This window comes from Mustela erminea, chromosome 1 (genome assembly GCF_009829155.1).
Source record: "Mustela erminea isolate mMusErm1 chromosome 1, mMusErm1.Pri, whole genome shotgun sequence".
Taxonomy (NCBI): Eukaryota; Metazoa; Chordata; class Mammalia; order Carnivora; family Mustelidae; genus Mustela; species Mustela erminea.
In genome coordinates this window covers 16,629,777-16,651,639 of record NC_045614.1, presented here as the reverse complement: position 1 = coordinate 16,651,639, position 21,863 = coordinate 16,629,777, and the positions used below count along the sequence as shown (strand labels likewise).

The window sequence follows — 21,863 nt, the reverse complement described above, 5'->3', positions numbered from 1 at the left end:
TATAGTTAAGTCTTCAGATGATTGCTTTATTTACATTCTGGCTGAAACCACAAAAAAGACAAAAGGTACTTCAGAGTTTCCAATGCCCTTTTGGCTGGTAGAATGGATACCACATCAGAAGAGCAGCCTAGCTTTTTTTGTTTGTTTGTTTTTTTAATATATAATTCTAAAGTGTTGTTTATGTTTTTAATTGCTAACCTGTTCCCATAGTTCAAAAGCCAAAAGGCCCACGGGTATTCAGAGAAAAGTCACACTTCTCTTCTCCATCCGCCTCCCTCCCTGAAGATAACCAAACGCTGCTGTTTCCTTTACTATTTTTTTAAGGGATGAGGAATGAACCCAAACACGGCGAATAATCTGTTTATCCCCTCCCCCCTTTTTTTTTCTTTTTAACATAGGATACATGCTGTTTTGTCTTTGCTTTTTTTCCAGTCAATTTTATATCACTCCTGGGGCTTTGACCTTTCCTTCACCGCTGTCTCTTGGCTGAATGCCTCTCCAGGTTCTTCTGGCACCTCTCTTATTACCCACTGATCTCTCCTTGCCTCACATGTGCCCTTCTCTTCTAACCAGCTCCCTGCATGGTTCTGGGGTCTCTATTTCATCCTGTGTTACCGGATTTATCTTCCTGACGCGCCATGGTGATTATTTTCCTCCCCTGCTCTAAACCCTTCAGTAGCTCCCTTTGTCTTCCCCAAAAAGCCCAAGATGCTTGCCTGAAATCCGTGGCCCATCCCAACCTGCCTCCCACCCTCCTGTCCATCCACGTTCATGACCCTCCCCCCCTCACCTTTGTACTGGGCATCCCACTGGTTTCAAGTGTCTTTCCCGAATCCTCTCCGTTTCCAAATCCTGCCCTTTTTTCAAAGACCTACTCAAAAGCCACTTCTTCCATGAAGTCTTCCTCCCTCAGATTCCAACTAAAAATGGTCTCTCCCTTCCTGGCCCAGGGAGAGCACTGAGGATGTTTCTTTTTGTTCTGGAGTTCTTTGTTTCTGTCTCACACCCTCTAGCAGATGTTTTACAGGGCAAGGACTAGTGTTTATCTTACACATTTTCTGCATCCTTCACTTAACTTAAAGCAATGTTGGTGCATCCTGTCTGTATCACCTGGTACACAGTTGTTGAATGAATGGTAAGCCTGGTGTTGAAGAGGACAGTGTCTGCACATTTCAGGGCTCTAAGAAGTCTCAGTGAGCGAGGTCTTTATTCTCTCTACTGAAAATATCAAATTGTTCTTCTTTTACTGAGTTGCTCATAAGAAATCTGGTCATTTGGTATAAACAGGAAATCCATTTACTAATAAACACACTTGAAAAGGGGGGGCACCTGGCTGACTCAGTAGGCAGACCATGCAACTCTTGATCTCCGGATTGTGAGTTTAAGCCCCACATTGGGTGTGGAAATTATTTAAAAATAAAATCCTTAAAAAAAAAAATACTAGGAACAAGGATGTCATGCCATTATGCTGCTTGAGAGTACATATACATTAAAAAAATGAAAAGAAAAAAGCCTTTTCATCAAGCAAAGAGAGAGCTAGTCATGTTAAAAGGATTGTGATTGAGATATTGTATTTTGTGAAATATGTTTCATTTATGCAATAGCTGGCTGAAGTTAAGGTTTAAATTTAAAAGGATTTACCTGTAGGTAGTTGCGTGTTGTAACTCTCTAACACTCAGGGGCATTACAATGTATATAACTCTTCAGAGAACCAAGCAAAGTTCTATCTTTTGTGGTAGAGAGTAAGTGAACAGACTAGCCAGCAACCCCTGGTAATGCCTGGGCCACGCATATATACTGACCCCATTGTGTATATATTTTAATGTCTTTAAGAGTTTCAGCATTGAGCTGGAAGTTTAAGGGCCGGTGTTGAGGTCAATGTGGTCGACATAATGCTTCTGCTCCTTGGGTCCAGCACATTAGGTCATTTTCCGCATGTGTCTTAAAATACAAATGAGAATTCCTGTTCCCCTGTTGATGGGGATACAGAGAAGCTGGCTCTGTCTGACTTCTCGCTGGGAAGGAACGGGATGTATTTTCCCAGGTAGGTGACCACGTGCCTGCGGAAGAAGTGGCAGAGATGCTCCTGGAACCTCTCCCCGACGAAGGCATAGATGACGGGGTTGACGCAGCAGTGCGTGTAGGCGATCACCTCCGTCACCTGCATGGCCACGTCCAGATGCTTGCTCTGCTCACAGTTTGTCTCAAAGAAGACTGTTTGAAAAGCAGAGAGGAGGAGGACCAGGTTGTAGGGTGTCCAGAAAACGAAAAAGACCACCATGATGACAAAAATGAGCCGGATGGCCTTGTACTTTTTCTTACCGGGGCATCTCAGCAGTGTTTTAATGATTCCAGAGTAGCAGACAACCATGATGAGCACAGGCAGAGCAAGACCCAAGATATTCATTCTCAGGGCATGGAAAAGCTTCCATCTATTTTCTTGGTTTTTTGGGTAGAGAGGCAAGCAGACATGTTGGGAGTCCTCCTTTTGGGACTCATGGAAGATAAATTCAGGGACGGTTGCTAGCCCTGCCAGGACCCAGGTTAGAACACTCATGACGACACCGAAAGTGACAGTCCGGGCTCGTAAGGCAAACACGGCGTGGACGATGGCCAGGTACCGGTCTATGGTCAGCAGGATGATGAAAAAGATCTCACTATATAAGCCCATGTAATAAAGCCCAGAGATGAATTTACACATGAAGGAACCAAAAACCCACTCATTCCACATAACATAGTGAATCCAGAATACCAGAGAGATTAGAAAGAGCAAGTCAGAAATGGCCAAATTGAGCAGGAAGATGTTGGTCATAATCCGGAGCCTCTTATATTTTGTGAGGATGACCACCACCACCACATTGCCCAGCAGACCAACCACGAACACCAGGGAGTACAGCGGAGGCAAGAACTGGGCTCCCAGCTCCCTGATGTTGACTTTTTCACATGGCACTGAATCCTCATAGTCGAACACTGTGGTCTCAACAGACGCATCCACGCTCTTCATCACGGCTGTGAGGGTCTCCATTATTTTGTTCCTGTGATAGACAGATCGACAACAACAAACACCAACTGCACAATTAAGGCACAATAACCCTTAGTAAGCCACACCCACTGATTTACCCGTTTGCCCACCAAATTACATGTGATTAAACAGCCTAGACATTTAAAGTTTCTTCAGCACGTATTTCAAAGGTACGTGGGAGAGTGGGAGGAGCGAGGTGTCAGGAACAAAAGATGTGAAGTTTTGAAAGTCAGCGCAATTCATATGGGAAAAGTAAAAGAAATGTGATGGATGGTGGTGAATGGGAATGCTGACTTCTGCAAGCATTGGAGGGAGGAAATACAGAGCCGGGAAAAAAGCAGGCTGGAGAATGAGAACAATAATATTATACTGGTTATTATTGCTGTATCTTTTCAGGCATTTTGAGTTTTATGTTTCATAGTTTATATATGACTTTCAAAAGCATCTTCCTTATTTAAAGACTAAATGCTAATAATAATAATAATAATAATAATAATAGTGATTGTTATTATTCCAAATAACTTCCCCTCTGTGTGGCCCCTTAACAAGGCACTGTTCACCATAGCTGATGGGGAAATTGAACCTTCAAGAAATTTAGTAATTTACCCCAAATCCTCTAACAAGTAAATATACAAGTTCAGGCTAGGTCTTCAGTATCTATGAACAAGTCTTTTCTTACTAGAGTCTAGTGCAGTGGTTTTTAAGTTCAACTTTTGAAGACTTCATTATTGTAATTATTATTAACTAGTGTGACCATTACAGTTCTAAGCACCAGTAACCTAGGCTCCTGCCCTTTACCTGCTCCCGATGATGCTGAGATAAGCCAGTCTTGTGCCAACAGCAAACACCTTGGAGTTCCTCCTTCATAAAGGGACTGAGTGGGAGGGATAGGACAATGGAATTTCTTAGCGGATTCAGTAATTTTTAGACTGGGATCCCTAGGTCCAGTGGCTGCCTTTCTTAAGATTACAGACTTTACTGGAGAAGAAAGTGTTCCGCAGAGGGCAGTGAGTCCCTGCACTGTTTCCTTGGAAGACGTTCTACTGATTTCCTCTGAGGAAGGGACAAGTGTGAAGACATGAATATCTGTCAGTGGGCATTTCTCAAGGTAAGGGTTAGAAATGCAATAATTGGAACCAAAGGCAAGGCACTATCTTTGCTTCTTAATAAAATACTGGGACCGCCTCCCCACCCCCACGTGGTCAGCACCTGTCAGGGTCCTGTGTAGCCAAAGTGAGAAAGGACAGGGGCAGGAGCTGTTCCCAGCCATTCCTCTCCCCAGCTGTAGGACTTGGACAAGAACTTAACTTTGAGCCTCATTTATTCATCCCCAAAAGGCAGATCTTGATACCACTTGAAGTTATGTTCAGGATCAAATAAGATTAAAAAAAAAAAACTGTAAAACTGGTAGGAAGTAGGACTGAAAGAAAAGCAACGAGAAGTCATTTCATATAAAATTAGTTAAGGAAGTCAGGTCTCTTGGATAGAACCTGATCTATTTCAGTGGCTCCATCCTGATACATCCCACTGATCAGTAACACATCCAGGCTTTTGTGGTGGAAGACAGGATTGAAAACAACTGATTTCTATGATCTTATCAGCATTCTTATTACTAACAGTATAATCCACAGTCGCTGAGAAAAAAAAAACACCCTTTATTTTGTCTGTTACATAGTTAACAATCACAGAGAGTATCCCTCTCCAAACTTTAGTCACTAAAGAAAAAGAAAAAAAAAAGAACAGAACTGCTCACTCCAGAGAGCAAAAGTATAATACTCTCTACTTGTTTCTATTATCTTTCCTTTTCTCTGAGACAGATATAAAAACAAGTCAAAGTAAAAAAAAAAAAAACAAAAAAAAAACAAAAAACACCAAAACTCACTAAGGTTTTGTTTAACTTGATGGTCATGTCTTGAATTCATGTGTCACTTTCAATATGACCACCAGAAAATTACAGAATCTTTTTGGGGGCTCTAGAGTGCAACGAACAGGGAAACATGCAGGTTCTCTGGCGTCAGAAGCCAAGTCCTTGACTACTAGTTTCGTGGGTTCAATGATATGAAAACGGAAATGGTTTTCAGTTCAAATCAAAATGACTATTTCAGTGTGAAATAGTTAAGAGGTTTGAAGTAAGCTCTTAAAAATCCTTTTTTTTTTTTTTTTTTGCATTTTGGAAATATAGTACAATAAGAGTAAGCAGACAGACAACACCAATAATAAAGAGAGGCAAAAAACATAAAAGTAAAAACCACCCCAAATTTCCCCATGCAGTCTACTACTAGTAACATTTCTCTATGAAGATATGCATACATGGATACACGTTTTACCCAGAAAATGAGCTCATACGACTTTAGCTGGTTCACTAAAATCACTCACAGGACAACCCGGATGTGCATGCAAAGGAATTTCTTTAGTCTCCAAAACAATTTGATCTTACCAACTTTCCGCTGGGAAGCTGGAAAGAGGATTCACAGAGTTTAGTCCAAGGGGGTGTAAACTTAGCCTGAAGCATTCATTTGAAGGGTGGTTATGGTTTTGCTCATTCTCTTTACATTGCCAGCTTATTTATTTGGGTTTCTGATCTTTTCTCATTAGTCCTTTCTAAGATGGCGGGGGAGATATGGGGGAGGGGCAAGCCCGGGCAGAGAGGGAAGAGGGTGCCTTGGTCTCCTGTTGGTCCTGTTTATACGGCTGGTGTCTGCTGAGGAAGGACAACCCCATACCAACCCCGAACTTTTGGCTGGCATCTGCTGCTTTGTGGCTATTGGCCTCATGGTCCATTCATTCTCCGTTGTGCCTGGGCATAGCGACCTCTCCAGCTCTGGCTGGAATGGAGCACTGTTTCTGTTCCTGCCACATCATTAGGCTGCTGGCCCAGGCTGAGAATCTTCTGAATTGGCAGGAACCTAGACAGCCATACTGCTCCTTGACTCCACATCCTCACCAGGTACAAACTAAGGGACACTCAAGGGTACAAACTAAAGTATTTTTCTGCCTGACTACCGTTAACCATGCTGGCCACCCATGAGGGTAAGGAAGTGACTTGCAGAGAGACATCCTCTCAGAGGGTCCCCCTCAATTTATCAAACAGGTTTTCATACCCCACCAATTCTGGTCAAAACCTGAATGGGAAAGATAGGAACCCATAAGCATGACTGCTTCCTTCTGTGACATTTGACTCTTCTCACACAATTCCTGGAGTCAGAAGGAGAGGAGCCCTCCTCCCTGCCCCCTCCCCCGGCCCCCCAAATCTCTAATTTTTACTGTGTAAAATGTAATGTATACCCTCCAGGGAAACAAGCAGAGTTTTACATTCACCAATTTAAAATTTTAATGACTGTTGCAAAGTGGAATTGAAAATGAACAACTAGAATTAGAGATGTTTCTTTTTTTTTTTTTTAAGATTTTATTTATTCATTTGTGAGAGAGAATGAGCAGGGAAAAGGGGCAGAGGGAGAGAGAGAGAAGCAAACTCTCTGTAGAGCAGGATGCCCAACACAAGGTTCAATCCTATGACCCAGAGATTATGACCTGAGCCGAAACCCAGAGTCTGACCCTTAACTGACTGAGCTGCCCAGGTGCCCCTAGAGAAGCTTCTTTAGAAAATAGATTGAAGGGTACCTGGGTGGCTCAATGGGTTGAGCCTCTGCCTTCAGCTCAGGTCATGATCCTGGGGTCCTGGGATTGAGCCCTCCATCGGGCTCTCTGCTCAGCAGGGAGCCTGCTTCCCCCTCTCTCTCTTTGTCTGCCTCTCTGCCTACTTGTGATTTCTCTTTCTGTCAAATAAATAAAAAAAATATTTTTTAAAAAATAGAAAATAGATTGAAGTTTGGAATGTCATTTTAATCACCGGAAAAAAAAAAAAAAAAGTAAATGATGCCCACCCCCCCCAGTGCTGGTGAGATTGGAGTGACCCTGGAGCAATTATGCATTCTGGATACAACATAACTGGGTTCGGGAAGTTTAGGAAGTCTTGCACAGAACAAGAACCAATGAGATACACATGGCTTTGACACAGGGGTTCTACTCTGAGGAATTTACCCTAAGGGGACGAAGCCCCCCAAACCAAACCAGCATGTTCACTGTGGCCTCATTTTCATGATGGAGAGAAATAAAGAAATGAAAAGAGTTTAAATGTTTGACAATGAAGGAGACTTTGGATAAATCGCAGTCCACTTACTGCAACAGATTATTATGTAGTCATTAATAAAACTAGTTTTAGAGGGGCGCCTGGGTGGTTCAGTCAGTTAAGCATCCGCTTCAGCTCAGGTCATGATCTAAAGGTCCTGGGATAGAGCCCTGCATCGGGATCCCTGCTCAGTGGGGAGTCTGCTTCTCTCTCCATCTACCTCTCCCTGCCACGCCTTCCCCCCTTTCTCACTCTCTCTCAAATATATAAAATCTTTCAAAAAAAAGAAAGAAAGAAAAGAAAAACAACTAGCTTTGAAGGGGCACCTGAGTGGCTCAGTCCATTCAACTTAAGTGTCAGACTCTTGGTTTCAGCTCAGGTCATGATTGGAGATCCTGAGATTGAACCCAGTGTTGAACTCTGCGCTGGGTGTGGAACCTGCTTAAGATTCTCTCTCTTCCTCTCCCCCTGCCCCACTTTTTCCCTCTCTTAAAAAAAAAAAAAAAAGGCAATGGGCAAATAATGAAAATAGTTGTATAAGGGAAGTGGATGATCATGTTTAAAGTTGCAAGATGTGAAATTTTTCTATATCCCCTTAGCCATTAAACTGCAATAAAAAGCCAGTACCTTCCAGGAGACACTGCTGGGGATATGGCAAACACATTTTCTAAAGGTAACTAGGTTGAAAGTGTGGGCAAATTTCAAGATGAAGGGTTTAGTCATCATAACCTGAAACCACAAATTTGAGATCTAAGAAACTTGAAGTGGAACTCCCACGCTAGGTAGAGCGTTTGAATTTTGTTTTAAAGATCTTAACGTTTGGTTCTTGTCGATCTTGGGTGGCGTTAACGTGAAACCACCAGACCGGGGGAGGGGAGATTTCTCTTAGAAATTTCTCTTTAGGTCTTGAGACCTGAACTGGCCAGCTTCCACGGAAGACTGAGAAGCCCTTCAGATGACCTGGTGTGCACAAGCTTGTGGATGTGTGGGCTGTGTAGACACTGGCTCCCAGATTCTCTCGGGTGTAACACTGTGACTGGCTTCCAGATTATCTCGGGTGTAACACTGTGACTCCCACATTTTCCTCCTTCTACTCTGTGCATCTTAGTGCTTTTGGCAGATGCTGAAGTAAGAGGATAACCACGGGGCCCTGCACTTCTCTTGCTGGCCCCAGGCCTTCAACCTATGTGACTGGACTCTGCGTTTAGATGTCCCTGAGTAAAATGGGTTTACAGTAATTCACACCTCTCTGCCTTTGAAGAAGCAGAGACCATTTCCCTGCACCCTTGAACCACCTTCTCAGATGCAAGCTGGACCTTCCCCTAATGAGTCAGCTCAGAGAGGCCTGTTAAAATCCAAAGCCATCCCAAGTAAAACCAGTGAGCTGTGACCCCAACCCCTTTTTCTTGAGCGCCAGCCCTCATGGTACTTCTGAATAAAAGAAATACTCATTTTCCAGCCTAGATCAAATAATGCATGATATGGTCAAATTCTTTGATGCTTTTTTTTCCTTATTGTCAACAACCCCCTGCTAAGGGACAAAATAGCGGGAAGAAAATGGCCTCTGCATTCTGGAAGTTTATTTTCTTTACACATAACCAATGTGAGATAAGAGTCAATGATAACTGAGCCTTCCTTAGGCCAAGTGCTTTACATATGTCTGCTTCATCTCACAACTTCACAAGGTAGGTTTATATATTCCCATTTTATAGATGAGCAAACAGAGGCTTGGCAAGTCTTGGTCACTCACCTGAAGCTATTCTGTGCATGGCAGAGATGAGACTTGATCCTGTGCCCTTTTGCCCTAAAGCCCACACTGTCATTGCCTTGGGGTTCCATTTAATAAGGACCTCCACATCCCAAGATTGCATGAATGTTTATATATATATATATATATATATATATATATATATATATATATTTTGGTATCTTTGTGGCTCAATATCTCATGCGTATAAATCTCTAATCCTTTTAAATTCAGTTTGATATAAGGCATGAAGTACATTTCCATTTTTTTCTCTATAAATGGGGGAATAACATCACTTTTGTTATATATTCTTTAGTATTCCTGATTCTCTTTGTGTCTTTTACATTCTACACCTCTACATCTCTTGTTTTGGTGCCAGAAACGCTCTGTTCACTATTTGGATGTATTAGGTCTTTTATGTAGAGTGTCTGCTTATGCGGCTCTTTCATTATTCATTTCCAAATATGTCTTATCTGTTAGAGCCTTCTGTCCTATTAGATAAACCTTAGAATCATTTGGTTCATTACTTATAAAGATATAATTTTGAGTGGAATTGTATTACATTTATAAATAAATTTGGGGAGAATTGATAACATAACCATATCAAGTTTTCATTATTTGGGAACATGATCTGTGTACTTATTGTATTTATTGTTGTTCTTTTAGTTCTCAGTCTCACACATTTTTTTATTGTTTTTATCTATCTGGTTTTGGGTTTTTTTTCTGAGGTTACGCAAATGAGATATTTTTTTTTTTCCCTAACGAGTTTTCTGAACAATGCTTGGTATGTAGGAAAGAAATTTTTTTTTTTTTAAACTGCTCACCCTACTGATTTTTAAAAATAATTTCCTTTAGGACTTTTAAATAATGACATTAGCTGTGAAATAGGGCTTTGTTTTTCTCACCTTGTGTCTTTGGTTGGAATTTCCATAGCAATGTTAAGTAACAGTGGTTCCTGATTTTAATGGGACAGGATCCTCCCCCCATGCCCAGCCTTTCAAAGGCCTCAAGGCACGGACTAATTAACAGGCCTTCATTGTCCTTTAAGATGGTTTAAGGTTGATCGAAGATCTTAAGAATTTTAGTAAGGCTCTCCAAGAGTGGACAGCAATTTAAAAACAAAATCATTGGACAGAAGCCTGAAAAAAATTAAAACAGGAGGCTTTCTGAATACTTGTGATCTTCAGAGGAATGAAAGAATTAACATTTTTTGAGTCACACCTGTTTAAGGTTCTTCCCTAGAAACATATTTCACATGATTACTTATCACGACAGCCGTGGGAGGTAAATGTTTTTATTATTCTTGTTGCTGAAACAAAACTGAGCTCAGGAAAAAAAAAAAAAAAAAAAAAAAACTGAGCTCAGAGCAATTCCATAACTTATGATCACACAGAGAGCAAATGGCTAAGTTGGGACTTGAGTCCAGAAACTTGACTCAAAGAAACCTAGGCTCTCTATAGCCACACCTGCCCATCAGCTCCTACCCGCTAGGTGGGGGCCTTCAATGTGGCAGTGAACACCTTTCTCAGTTTCAGCATCACTTCCGCACTATGGACATGCACTGTACATGGAAGTCATGACCCCCCTCCAACAGTTCCCCTCACCCCCACACCCCCCTTGGCATCAATGCTAGAGCCTGGGGTCTGTCTATGGCAGTCAAAGCCAGAGACACTCTGAGCTGATCTTTTGCAATATTTCTTGGGCTTGTCTGAATGCTTTTAGAAGTTAATGTCAACAAGCTCTAGTCAGATGGATGGAAAAAGGTACTGCTAATTTAAGATCCATTTTATAACAAAACCTCACTGAAGTGGAAATCCATTATGCTGCTAATGAAGAGTGTTGATCATTGGCAGTAAAGGGAGGTTGGTTAAAACCAGGCATGTCTGATAGAAGACCACATGGGGAATGATATCCCAGTTCAGTAGTGAAGTCACTAATCTGGATTGTATGTGTGTGTGCATGTGTATATGTGTGTGTAAGTGCTTTGTCTCTTTGAAGGGATCATCCTCTCAGGTGAACTTGATAAATCATCCAAAGAATATGGAGAGGAGACCAGGTGTGACTGCCTTTGGGTTTGGTGTCACAGCCTGCTACCCTGACTCTACCTGCCCATCTGGAAGAGCCCTGTCCACAGGTGACTCCCATTGGTGATCATTCCTGTAAAAACCACCTGGTGTTAATTAAGATCATGTCTTGTGCCCAAGACCCTAGATACTTTTTTTAAAAATATTTTATTTATTTATTTGACAGAGAGAGGACAGAGAGAGGGGGAACACAAGCAAGGGGAGTGGGAGAGGGAAAAGCAGGCTTCCCTGAGCAGGGAGCCTGAGGCGGGGCTCAATCCCAGGACCCTGGGATCATGACCTGAGCAGAAGGCAGCTGCTTAATGAATGAGCCACCCAGGTGCCCCAAGACCCTAGATACTTTTGACTCCATTGGTATCTGGTGCTAAGAGAATCTGTAAGATTTTTTTTCTTATATATCTTTCGTCCTCGTCAGTGTGGGATAATAATTTATTACTGTGTCTGAAGAAATCACTATGTGACCTAGAGCAAGGAACTTAACCACTCTGTGCCTCAGAATTCTCATGTGCAACATGGTGATGAGAAGAGTTACTGCCTCGTGGGGTTCCTCAGCCATTCATTCAACAATTACTTATAAGCACCTATGACAGGCAAGGGGACACAGGCAACATCAGGGAACAGAACAGACCAAACTTCCTGACTTCGTGGAACTTATTTTCTAGTTGAGGACCCAGAGAATAAATAACTAAAAATGACAGGGTCTCAGATGGTCATGAGTGCTACAGAGAGAGATGAAGTAGGAGATAGAGAAAGATGATAGGGTGGAGTCAGATGTGGGCACTTTTAAATTGAAGGAGGGGTCAATACGGAGCCCATTGAGGTGACATTTGAGAAAAAACTTGGGAGAAGTGAGGAAATGAGTTGTACAGGTATCTGAGGGATGAGAGCCCTTGGCACAGATACAGCAAGTACAAATGTCCTGAGATGGCAGGCGTCTAGATATATTCTTAGAAGAGCAAGAAGCCCAGTGTGGCCAGAGGAGGAGTGAGGGGTGAGTATATCTAGAGAAGGTTTCAGAGAGATGTAGGGGAGAGGTGGGCAGGGGTTCAGTGTAGCTGTGCATCCCCGGAAGAATTTTGGCTTTTCCCTGAATGGGGTAGGGACCAATGGAGAGTTTCCATTAAAGCTGTGACATGATCCAATTTATGTTTTGTAAAAACTTTTCTGGCTGCCATGTGGAGACAGATTATGGAATTAAAGTTAGAAACAGAGGACCAATAAAGAGGTTGACATGATAATCCAGGCAAGACATGACACTGGATTGGACATGGTACTAAGAGTAGAAAGGTGAGAAGTAGACAGATTGAGCATAAATGCAGAAGGTAGCACCAAAGGATATGTTAACAGATTGGATGTGAGTGAGAAATGGTCAAAGCTGAGAGGCTCCAAGAGTCTTGACCTACACGACTGGAAGGATGGAGTTGCCACCAGCTATAGCTATAGTAAAGAAGCCTGGGGCATGTCAAGTCTGAGTGTCATCCAAGTGGAGACGTCTAGCAAGTAGGTAGTTGGATATATGACTCCAGAGGCGAGCTCTTGGTTAAGATCTAAAGTGGACAGGTGTTGTCATATTGATGGTGTTTGAAGTCATGAAATGAGTGTAGATAGTAAAGGATGGCATTCTCAGGTATGTCAAAAATCAGAGGTCAGAGGAACAAGGACACAGCAAGAGAGTCTCAGAAGGAGTGGACAATAGGAGGAAAACCAGAAGAGCGGGCGTCTCAGAAGCCAAGTGAAGATGGTGTCAAGGAGGGAAAAGTGGTGTGAGGATAACATGAACTAACACACATGAGAACATCTAGAACGCAGAGCCAGGCAAGCATACGTCAGCTCTTCTCCCATCCCCCACCCATCGACCTTTATCTTTCAGTTCTCAAGCGTTTCCCAAATTTCTTAGATTCTTGTCCAGTGTAGTATAATAGGACTTCAGAGGAGCAAGTGTCTCTTCCACCTAAACAGAAATGCTTATCTTTCCACAAATATCTAGTCAGTAGTCGATTACCCAAGGTTCTAGAAAATCTACAATGATTGGCATCCAATAATTTGTTTTAACCAGATATTTCAGTCTTCATTAAAATCTTTAGTTACTCTAAATGAAGAGTTTGAATTTCTACAAACAAGTCTGAATCTCAACCAAATTAAATAACCTAATGGGAACCCTAGATTATATTAATCCATGTACTCATTGACGTGCCCTATGGAGAGCTATCAGAGGTCCCATTATCTTTCACAAAGATAATGTGGGAGATATGTAGAGATAGAGGGAGAGAGAGAGAGAGAGAGAGAGAGAGAATTCCCGGAAAACTGAGGACAACCAAAAATCAAGGAGAGTTCTACTGGACACTTCATTCTTTTTTTTTTTTTTTAAGATTTTATTTATTTATTTGACAGAGAGAGATCACAAGTAGATGGAGAGGCAGGCAGAGAGAGAGAGAGAGAGAGAGAGGAGGAAGCAGGCTCCCTGCTGAGCAGAGAGTCCGACGCAGGACTTGATCCCAGGACCCTGAGACCATGACCTGAGCTGAAGGCAGCGGCCTTAACCCACTGAGCCACCCAGGTGCCCCTGGACACTTCATTCTGACCACCTTAGGATGCTAAGAAATGATCACTTCCCATAATCTGCATAGAACACTTCCATTAACTTAATCTATATTTGTATGAAAGAAGTTGTTTTCTTTATAAGAGGAACATTTTTATTTCAAATTACATGCAATTTATGATAGAAAAGGGAATACACACAATCCTATGGTTCAAAACATAATACTATGAGAAGATACACAGTAAGAAGTCTCATCCTACTTCATCCCTGTACACCTCTTCTTCATCAACAGCTGTGAGGGGTCTAAGATCTTATTTTACCCACAAGCTAACAAGCAAGGCTGCCACTTTTTCACAGATACCAGAGAAAGGCACATGACAATTAGATAAGGACAAAGGACCTACAGCAGGCGTGTAGCTAGATGTCCTCATTGGTTCTTCATGCTGCCAAGTTGCACAGGGGCCATGTGGAGTGGCGTGGGGAGTGGGGAGTCCCTGAACACAACAGGACTGGCTCACAGATGAACAATCTGAGTGTAGGAACCCCCAATCTTCTACACTGGGCTGATCACAAATCCGCCCACTCTTTACCTGGGAGGGAAACATTTCCATTTGCAACTGTAAACGAATATAAATGTATCTTCTAATCTTACTCTGTCCGTTGCATAAAAAGCATTACATTCATCATCCTGCACCTTGCTTTTTCCGCTTCACAACTTAAGTTTTTCTTATTCTTTGTTACTGCTGTCGAAAATCCATTGTGTGGATACACCAGTTTATTTAGCCAGTCCCCTACAAACAGGTACTCTTTGTTATTTCAAATAATGATGCCATTGATGATCTTACACAGGAAGTTTTTTTTTCAAAAAACGGGGATTAAAAAAAAAAAATCAGGGATCCCTGGGTAGGGTTGTAGGGTAAGCGTCTGACTCCTGGTTTCTGCTCAGGTTATGATTTCAGTATCATGAGCCCCAGGTCAGGCTCCATACTGAGAGCAGAGTCTGCTTGAGGTTCTCTCTCCCTTTCCTTCTGCCCCTCCCACAGGTGCTTTCTCTCTCTCCCTCTCTAAAAAAAATAAAGAAATCTTTAAAAAATAAATAAAAATTTAAAAACCCCCATCACACAGTAACTTTAACCTGTAACTAGAGTTACAGGTTAGCATGTGATGGGATTTTCAAGTGGTCTGAGACTACATCCAGAGCACTGTGCTAGGACCCAGGCAAGACATTTAATGTGAACACTGACCAACTGAAACGTAGGGGAGAGGAAACCCCACCTGATAAAGATGAGTTAAAGAAGCCAGAGGTATCCATCTACCCAAGAGAAAAGACTGCAGGTAGGAAAGAGAGCAAATACTGGGGTGTATATGAAAATCAGAATCGGATTCACAGTGCTGCCCTCCAGAACCCATAGGAGGTCGTTCCTAGAGGCAAACTGAAACACTACATAAGAAAGAGCATGAGCGGGATTACCCAAAATGAAAGGATGCCTTGGGAGGCGCCAAGCAAACTGGGCTTTGAGGCATCCAAGCAGAGGCTCAGTGGCTGCCTGGCAGGGACACTGCAGAAGGGGATTTCCATGGTGAGAAGAAGTTCAACTCCAGCAGTGGTTATCGGCCCAGGCTGCACACGGAAACCATGGGGGAGCTTTTGAAATCCCGATGCTAGGCTCTACACCTGAGCAGTTAAACCAGAATTTCTGGAGATGGGATCCAGACCACAGTGACTCTTAAATCTCCCCCATTCTTGGATGAAGTGACATGAAGTCTCTTCTAAATTTTATGACTCTGTTTCCTGTCTCTGAGATACATACTCTCCAACCTCCTTAAGCTTTGGTGAGGAGAAAATGGGAAATTCAGGGGTGGACTAAAGAATGTCAACACTGTGACACAGCAAGTGAATTCAGTTTTAGTCTGTGTTAGTAGATCATCCAGAACAAGAGAAGTCTACCTACCAGACTCTCCATCCACTTCTCTACCCAGCTCCCCCTCCCCCTTCATTTACCCATCCAATTACCTATCCAACTAGCTACTCGAATTGCTTCCCAACTATGCAGTTAAGCCAGAACTCCCTCCCCTTTCACCTTTTTGTTTTGCTTTGTTTTACAGAGAAACTGGAGTCGTCAGAAAAAAATAATTACCTGGCAGAGCACCAGCCAACAGAACTTTTCAGCAGTGATGGTAGCGTTCTGCATCTGTGTTGTCCAACCGTGCAGCTGTTGGACATTTGAAATGAGGCTAGTGCTGTTGAGAAATTGAACTTTTCATTTTATTGAAACTTAGTGAGTTTAAATTCAAGTAGCTACATGTGGCAAGTAGTCACCATACTGGGCAGTGTGGAACTGGTGACTAATATCCATATAATATGCCCAACAATTAATAGCTGCTTAATAAACACTTCTGAAATGGACAGAAGGATGGACCAGAATAATTTTCATGCTGCTTTTTACTGTGCAGACTACACTTTTGAAGTATTCTGTTCCGGGTACCCCATTTTAAGGGAGCTAGTATCCATCTGGAGTACAAGATAGACTAGGATGATAAAGGTCCAGAAACATCATAACAGCAACTATAATTGACAGAATTTGGAATGTTTTGTATGAAAAATACAAGTTTTCTAACTCTCAGATTAATTTTAGTTCCTTTTTTTTTTTTTTTTTTTTTGGTCTTGTATTTGTATCTCTTTGGTCTGGACCAAATTTTCTAATTTTTTTTTTTTAAAGATCTAATGTATTTATTTGACAGAAAAAGAGCAAGCAGAAGCAGGTAGAGTAGCAGGCAGAGGGAGAGGGAGAAGCAGGCTCCCCGCTGAGCAAAGAGCCAACATGGGCTGAGCCAAAGGCAGATGCCCAACCGACTGGGCCACCCAGGCAGCCATCTTATTTTTTAAATTACATTACATTTAATTTAATTAATATTTAAATGGGGCAATTCTTTAGGTCCCTTTGCGAGAGACTAATAACTTTTCCTGCAGAAGAGGAGGTTGACTCCCTAGAGCATAGCAATCTGACAGCATTGGAGGACACCGCATGCAGTCCCACATGGGCAAGGATTGTGTGGGAAGAGAATGGGATGCTTGGTGAGCCGGGAAGCTCCCTCCCTGGAACCACACATGAACCTCTCAAGCTTGAAATCGTGAATAAATAACAGTCTTCTTGCCAGCTGAAGACCCAACCCAGCACTGTATTTTAGGGCACCAGTGGACTTCCACAACCGCTAATCATTATCATTAGTTACTAGAGCTAAGGCTATACTCCATTCTTGGAATGTGGCCAGTTCATTTTAAGTGACTTGGTTTTATCTACCTGCCAAGTGGTTTTGGATATTTTTACCAACTTCTTTGTAAAAGATTAGATTTACTCCTTATAGTTCAACATTAAGTGTTTCAAACGTGGTTGAATTTTCATTGGGTACAGGCTGACATGTTATTTAGTTGAAAGAGATGATTGTGAGGAATATGTTTTCATAGGGAAGACATGACTATGTAATCAAAATAACATGGTTGGGGGGGTGTGTTCAGCATGAACAGAGGGCTCAGCTCCCCGGCTACTGGTACTGGTACTGGTACTGGACCATGTTCACCTGAGTCATGGAGAAAGAACCATTGTCTCTGCCTCTTTTCTAGGTACCATGTTTGTTAGAATGGATATCACACTTCTATATCAGTTTTCGTGTTCTGATATTTTCAGTTACATATTCTGTACCTTATTCCGTGTTGTTAATAATTATTTGAAAATGTAATCTGTAGGGGCACCTGGGTGGCTCAGTGGGTTAAAGCCTCTGCCTTCGGCTCAGGTCATGATCCCAGGGTCCTGGGATTGAGCCCCACATCAGGCTCTCTGCTCCATGGGCAGCCTGCTTCCCCTTCTCTCTCTGCCTGCTTCCCCTTAACTCTCTGCCTAGTTGTGATCTCTGTCTGTCAAATAAATAAATAAAATCTTAAAAAAAAAAAAAGAAAATGTAATTTGTAGAAGTTCCTGGGTGGCATCCAACTTTTAACTCTTGGTCTAGGTTCAGGTCATGATCTCAAGGTCCTAGGCTTCATGCTCAGCGTGGAGTCTGCTTGAGATTCTCTCTCCCTCTCCCTCTACCCCTCTTACCTGTTCTCTCTCTCTCTCTCTCAAATAAATAAATATTTTTAAAAGGTATAATTTGTTAAGATTCCAAAATATTATACAGATATCCATGGTTATACAATCATTGTCTTATTTTTGTGTGACCAAGTTGTCCCAGATATACAATTTATATATAATGCTGCAATGAACATCTTTGTGGTTTTAAAATTATTTCCTTAAAGTAGATTTCCCAAAGTGCAATTTCTACCTATGATCATATTTCTAAGTCTGTTGATGCATTTTGCTGTATTGTTTCCAGAAAGTATGTAGCAATGTATATATTTTCTTGGCACTCATAGAGATTGGTGTGGGTCTCAGCAAGCATCCATCAACACCAAGAAATCAGAAAAGAAAAAAAAGACTGGCCAATTTTATGGGTGAAAATGATGCCGTTATTGTCTAACTAATATTTATTTAATTACTGAGAAATTTTTTGACTGTAATTAGTAGTCATTTGTATTTCCTTTTCTGTGAATTATCAGTTTGTGCCCTTTACCCATTTCATTCCCCTGAGTACATCTGCTTTTTTCTTATTGAGTCATACAATTCTTTCCCCAGGAAAATAACTCAGTCTGCATGGTTGAATGTCACCCTCGCCACCTTCTGAAAAGAGTGACAAATATACCTATCGCTTCCATGTACCAAAGACACCATTTTCCCATCGTCCTTCCCGGAGACACTTGTCAAACAACAGTTAGCTTCCATCCCCATAAATCCAAGTTTTCCAAAAGATTAGGAAGGACTTCTACCCCTGTCCTCTAGTTACAGGTCCAGGAAAAACAAATAGTCAACCTTGTAAATCCAGACGCAAAGACCAAATCAGTTGATTAACGGGTTCATCTCATAGCCTTAGAGTGGATTTTCAATGAACACTTAAAAAAAAATACACACACACACACGCACACACACACATACACTACATACAAATATATGTAATAATATATAAATTAATATAATATATTATTAATATATAATACAATGATATTATTATATATTAGTAATATATAATAATATAATATTATATTATATATATTAATAATATATAAATGTATTTATATACCCACTGACTGTTTCGTACAAGTCAATATCCACAAACACAAAACTATGAAGTGTAATCCTTTTGGGGTTCTCACGTTCTCAACAGTTGGGAATTTATGAAAGCATAGTGAACACACCAGGCACAAAGCCATGGGCATGTTGACTACAGAGGTATAAAGCACCAAGGTGGGATGACTGGGAGTAGCAAGCACATCCTGGTAACGGGTGGGAGAAAAGAAGGGAAAATGGGAGAAAAGCAGAAGAAAATGGACATAGGTCACAACAAACTCTCCCAGTTTAGCCCCACATTACCTACTAAATCACGGTGGGGGCCCCTCTCCTCTGCCTCCTCAACCCAAGAGCACCTGCCTAGACCCCTCTCTCCAACTCCTTGTTCTTAGAAACCCGACAGTCTACCCAGAAATCAGGTCTAAATAAACAACATCTAACCCATTTAATAAGTTCTTGCCCAGATGAGAACAGAAAGAAGACAAGCGGTACCTGTTACTTTAACAAAGTCTGTTATGCATCCAGTGACAGCTAAGTCTCACCACTCGAAATGAAGATACCATCTGATCAGAGACATTAGTAAGGTAGGAAACAATACGGCTTCCTCTTTTAAACAGACCAGCTGCTCAGGTTTTGCAAGTTTTCAGAAGATATCAAGTTTGGTACAGTTCTTCTTTTCTACCATTGACATGACATTCTAGAGCACTCAGTTGAGTAATCCTTGAGATGAATGCTGCTGATGTTGAACAGCTATTTTAGGGGTTCTGCATTCTCTTGGCCTTGTTCTTTTATGTTTATGTTTATGTTTATGTTTATGTTTATTTTTTTAGAGATAGTTCTCGAATAAGCATTGCCTTGACCTGGGGGAGGCAGAGTAAGAAGTAAAATCGAGTGACAGATGGTGACTACAGCTGGCAGATGGTGGTGAGCTTTGTAACGTATAGAATTGTTGAATCACTATGTTATACCCATGAAACTAATTGTATGTCAGTTGCTCTTTGATACTGAAAGAAATTTTTTAAAAATATTTTATTTATTTATTTGAGGGATAGAATGAGTGAGAGAGAGCAAGCATGAGCAGGGAGAAGACCAGAGGGAGAGAGAGAAGCAGACTCCCCACTGAGCAGGGATCCCGACTTGGGGCTTGATCCTGGCACTTCAGGATCATGACCTAGGCCCAACCAACTGAGCCACCCAGCTGCCCCCATACTAAAAAGATGGTTTTTTTTATTGTTTCTTTTTTTTTAATTGCACCCAAATGCTATTTTTTTAAACTTCTTTTTATTTTTTTATAAACATGTAATGTATTATTAGCCCCAGGGGTACAGGTCTGTGAATCACTAGGTTTACACACTTCACAGCTCTCACCATAGCACATACCCTCCCCAATGTCCATAACCCAACCACCCTCTCCCTACCCCCCTACCCCCGGCAACCCTCAGTTTGTTTTGTGAGATTAAGAGTCTCTTACGGTTTGTCTCCCTCCCAATCCCATCTTGTTTCATTTATTCTTTTCCTACCCCCCAAACCCCCCACGTTGCATATCCACTTCCTCATATCAGGGAGATCATATGATAGTTGTCTTTCTCCGATTGACTTATTTTGCTAAGCATAATACCCTCTAGTTCCATCCACGTTGTCGCAAATGGCAAGATTTCATTTCTTTTGATGGCTGCATAGTATTCCATTGTATTTATATACCACATTAAAAAGATATTTTTTAATAAAACCAGAATTTTCTTGTCCAAAGGAACACATAGACTGTGGGATAACCAAATTATTCTACAGAACTCAACAGGAGACTTTGATGAGTCAAGGTAGAGCCCATGGCTGGATGTCCCAAGAAGACCCGAGAAAGCCTTCCAGCTGTGGCTCCCTTGAACGCAGCATAACTTTGTGTTCATCATTAGGTCTTGCTGGACCTCAGCCTCCTCATCTGTGAATCATAGGGTAGACATGGAAACAACTAGAATATGGGAAAAAGCTCTTTGGAATATATAGGGCTAAGCAAACATAAGCTGTGAGTAGAATACCACTGTGCGATGTGCCTGTTCTGAGTGCTGATGTGTCCAGGAGACCTTTCATGAGGCTGGGCACACAGCACGTGTCACCCAACATTTGTGGGAAGAGATCTGATAAACTGGCAAAGTAGACGCGCCAGTAAAATTCACCAAACATTTTTCACACATCTGCTATGTACGCAGGGCTATACCACATGCTTGAAAGAATAAAGATAAATAAATTAAAAAAAAAAACGATAAAGAAAAGATAAGGGAAAAAGCAAGGACTCTGCCAAAGAGGGCACACGGGCTTCCTGGAGGCTGGAGTTTGAGGGAGCTTGACAGCCAGCATTCAGGGTCAGGTGGGTCCTAGAAGCCCTGCCGGAGAAGAGTTAGAGTAGCTAGAAGCTTCTTTTCTGAAGAAGAAGATAGGAAGTTGTTGTACGTTATAATGGAGTTGGCCTTTCTCTTGGGCTCTCTGCCCCAGACAGCTAGAAATCTCACCAGGGTGTCCTGCGGGGGTGGGGGGCATCTTCGGAGCTCCAGAAGAAGCTGGAGATGCATAGCCTGGGGCGCTGTGCACTCACCCCTGTGAGGGCAGCTCCCTGGAACTCGGGGCCAGCCCCTCCCCCATCACCCCTTGCCCTGCCTCGCCTCCCCTGCACACCAACGGCACTAGGTGAATACCCATTGAACAAGTCAAAGAGTACACATTTTTGTAATTGTTCTGGGGAAAACATTCACAACAGCCGTGTTTTGGGTTTCAAAAAAGAAAGAAAACTGTGTCATTATTGTAGAAACCTAATAGAAACAGAAGAGGAAAGCAATCTACACGTACATGAAGGGAAGAGAAGGTAATAAATGAGAACAAGGCAACGTTATGTCAAATTGGGTACTTTTGACATACGACCTCGCTCGCTGGGGAAGCCGGGTGGAGACAGCCAGGCTGAGGTCCAGACGGAGAGGGCTAGGTGGAGGGTCCTCCCCTCTGCCATATTTATAGGGCAAATGACAGGGTTTGAAGTTACACATTTGTTGCAGATGTGCAGTTTGAAGTAAGCTGCATTTCTATATTATCACCCTTCTAGACTTTCAAGGAGCCTGGACTATGGGCGTGTGTATGTCTGTACCCCACTCCTGGATTCCATGCCTGGAGCAGGAGGCGATATGAGACCAGATGTGT

The 21,863-nt window shown here is 42.0% G+C and overlaps 1 protein-coding gene across 1 annotated transcript; it reads right to left on the bottom strand.

The window, feature by feature from the left end:
- Positions 1-19,521, bottom strand: LOC116575969 (C-C chemokine receptor type 3). The gene is made up of 2 exons (XM_032317586.1): positions 19,173-19,521; positions 1-3,035 (listed from the first exon to the last, which is right to left on the bottom strand). The coding sequence occupies exon 2, from the start codon at positions 3,023-3,025 to the stop codon at positions 1,943-1,945; it is 1,083 nt and encodes a 360-aa protein (XP_032173477.1). The 5' UTR covers positions 3,026-3,035; positions 19,173-19,521; the 3' UTR covers positions 1-1,942.
- Positions 19,522-21,863: the final 2,342 nt, after the last annotated feature.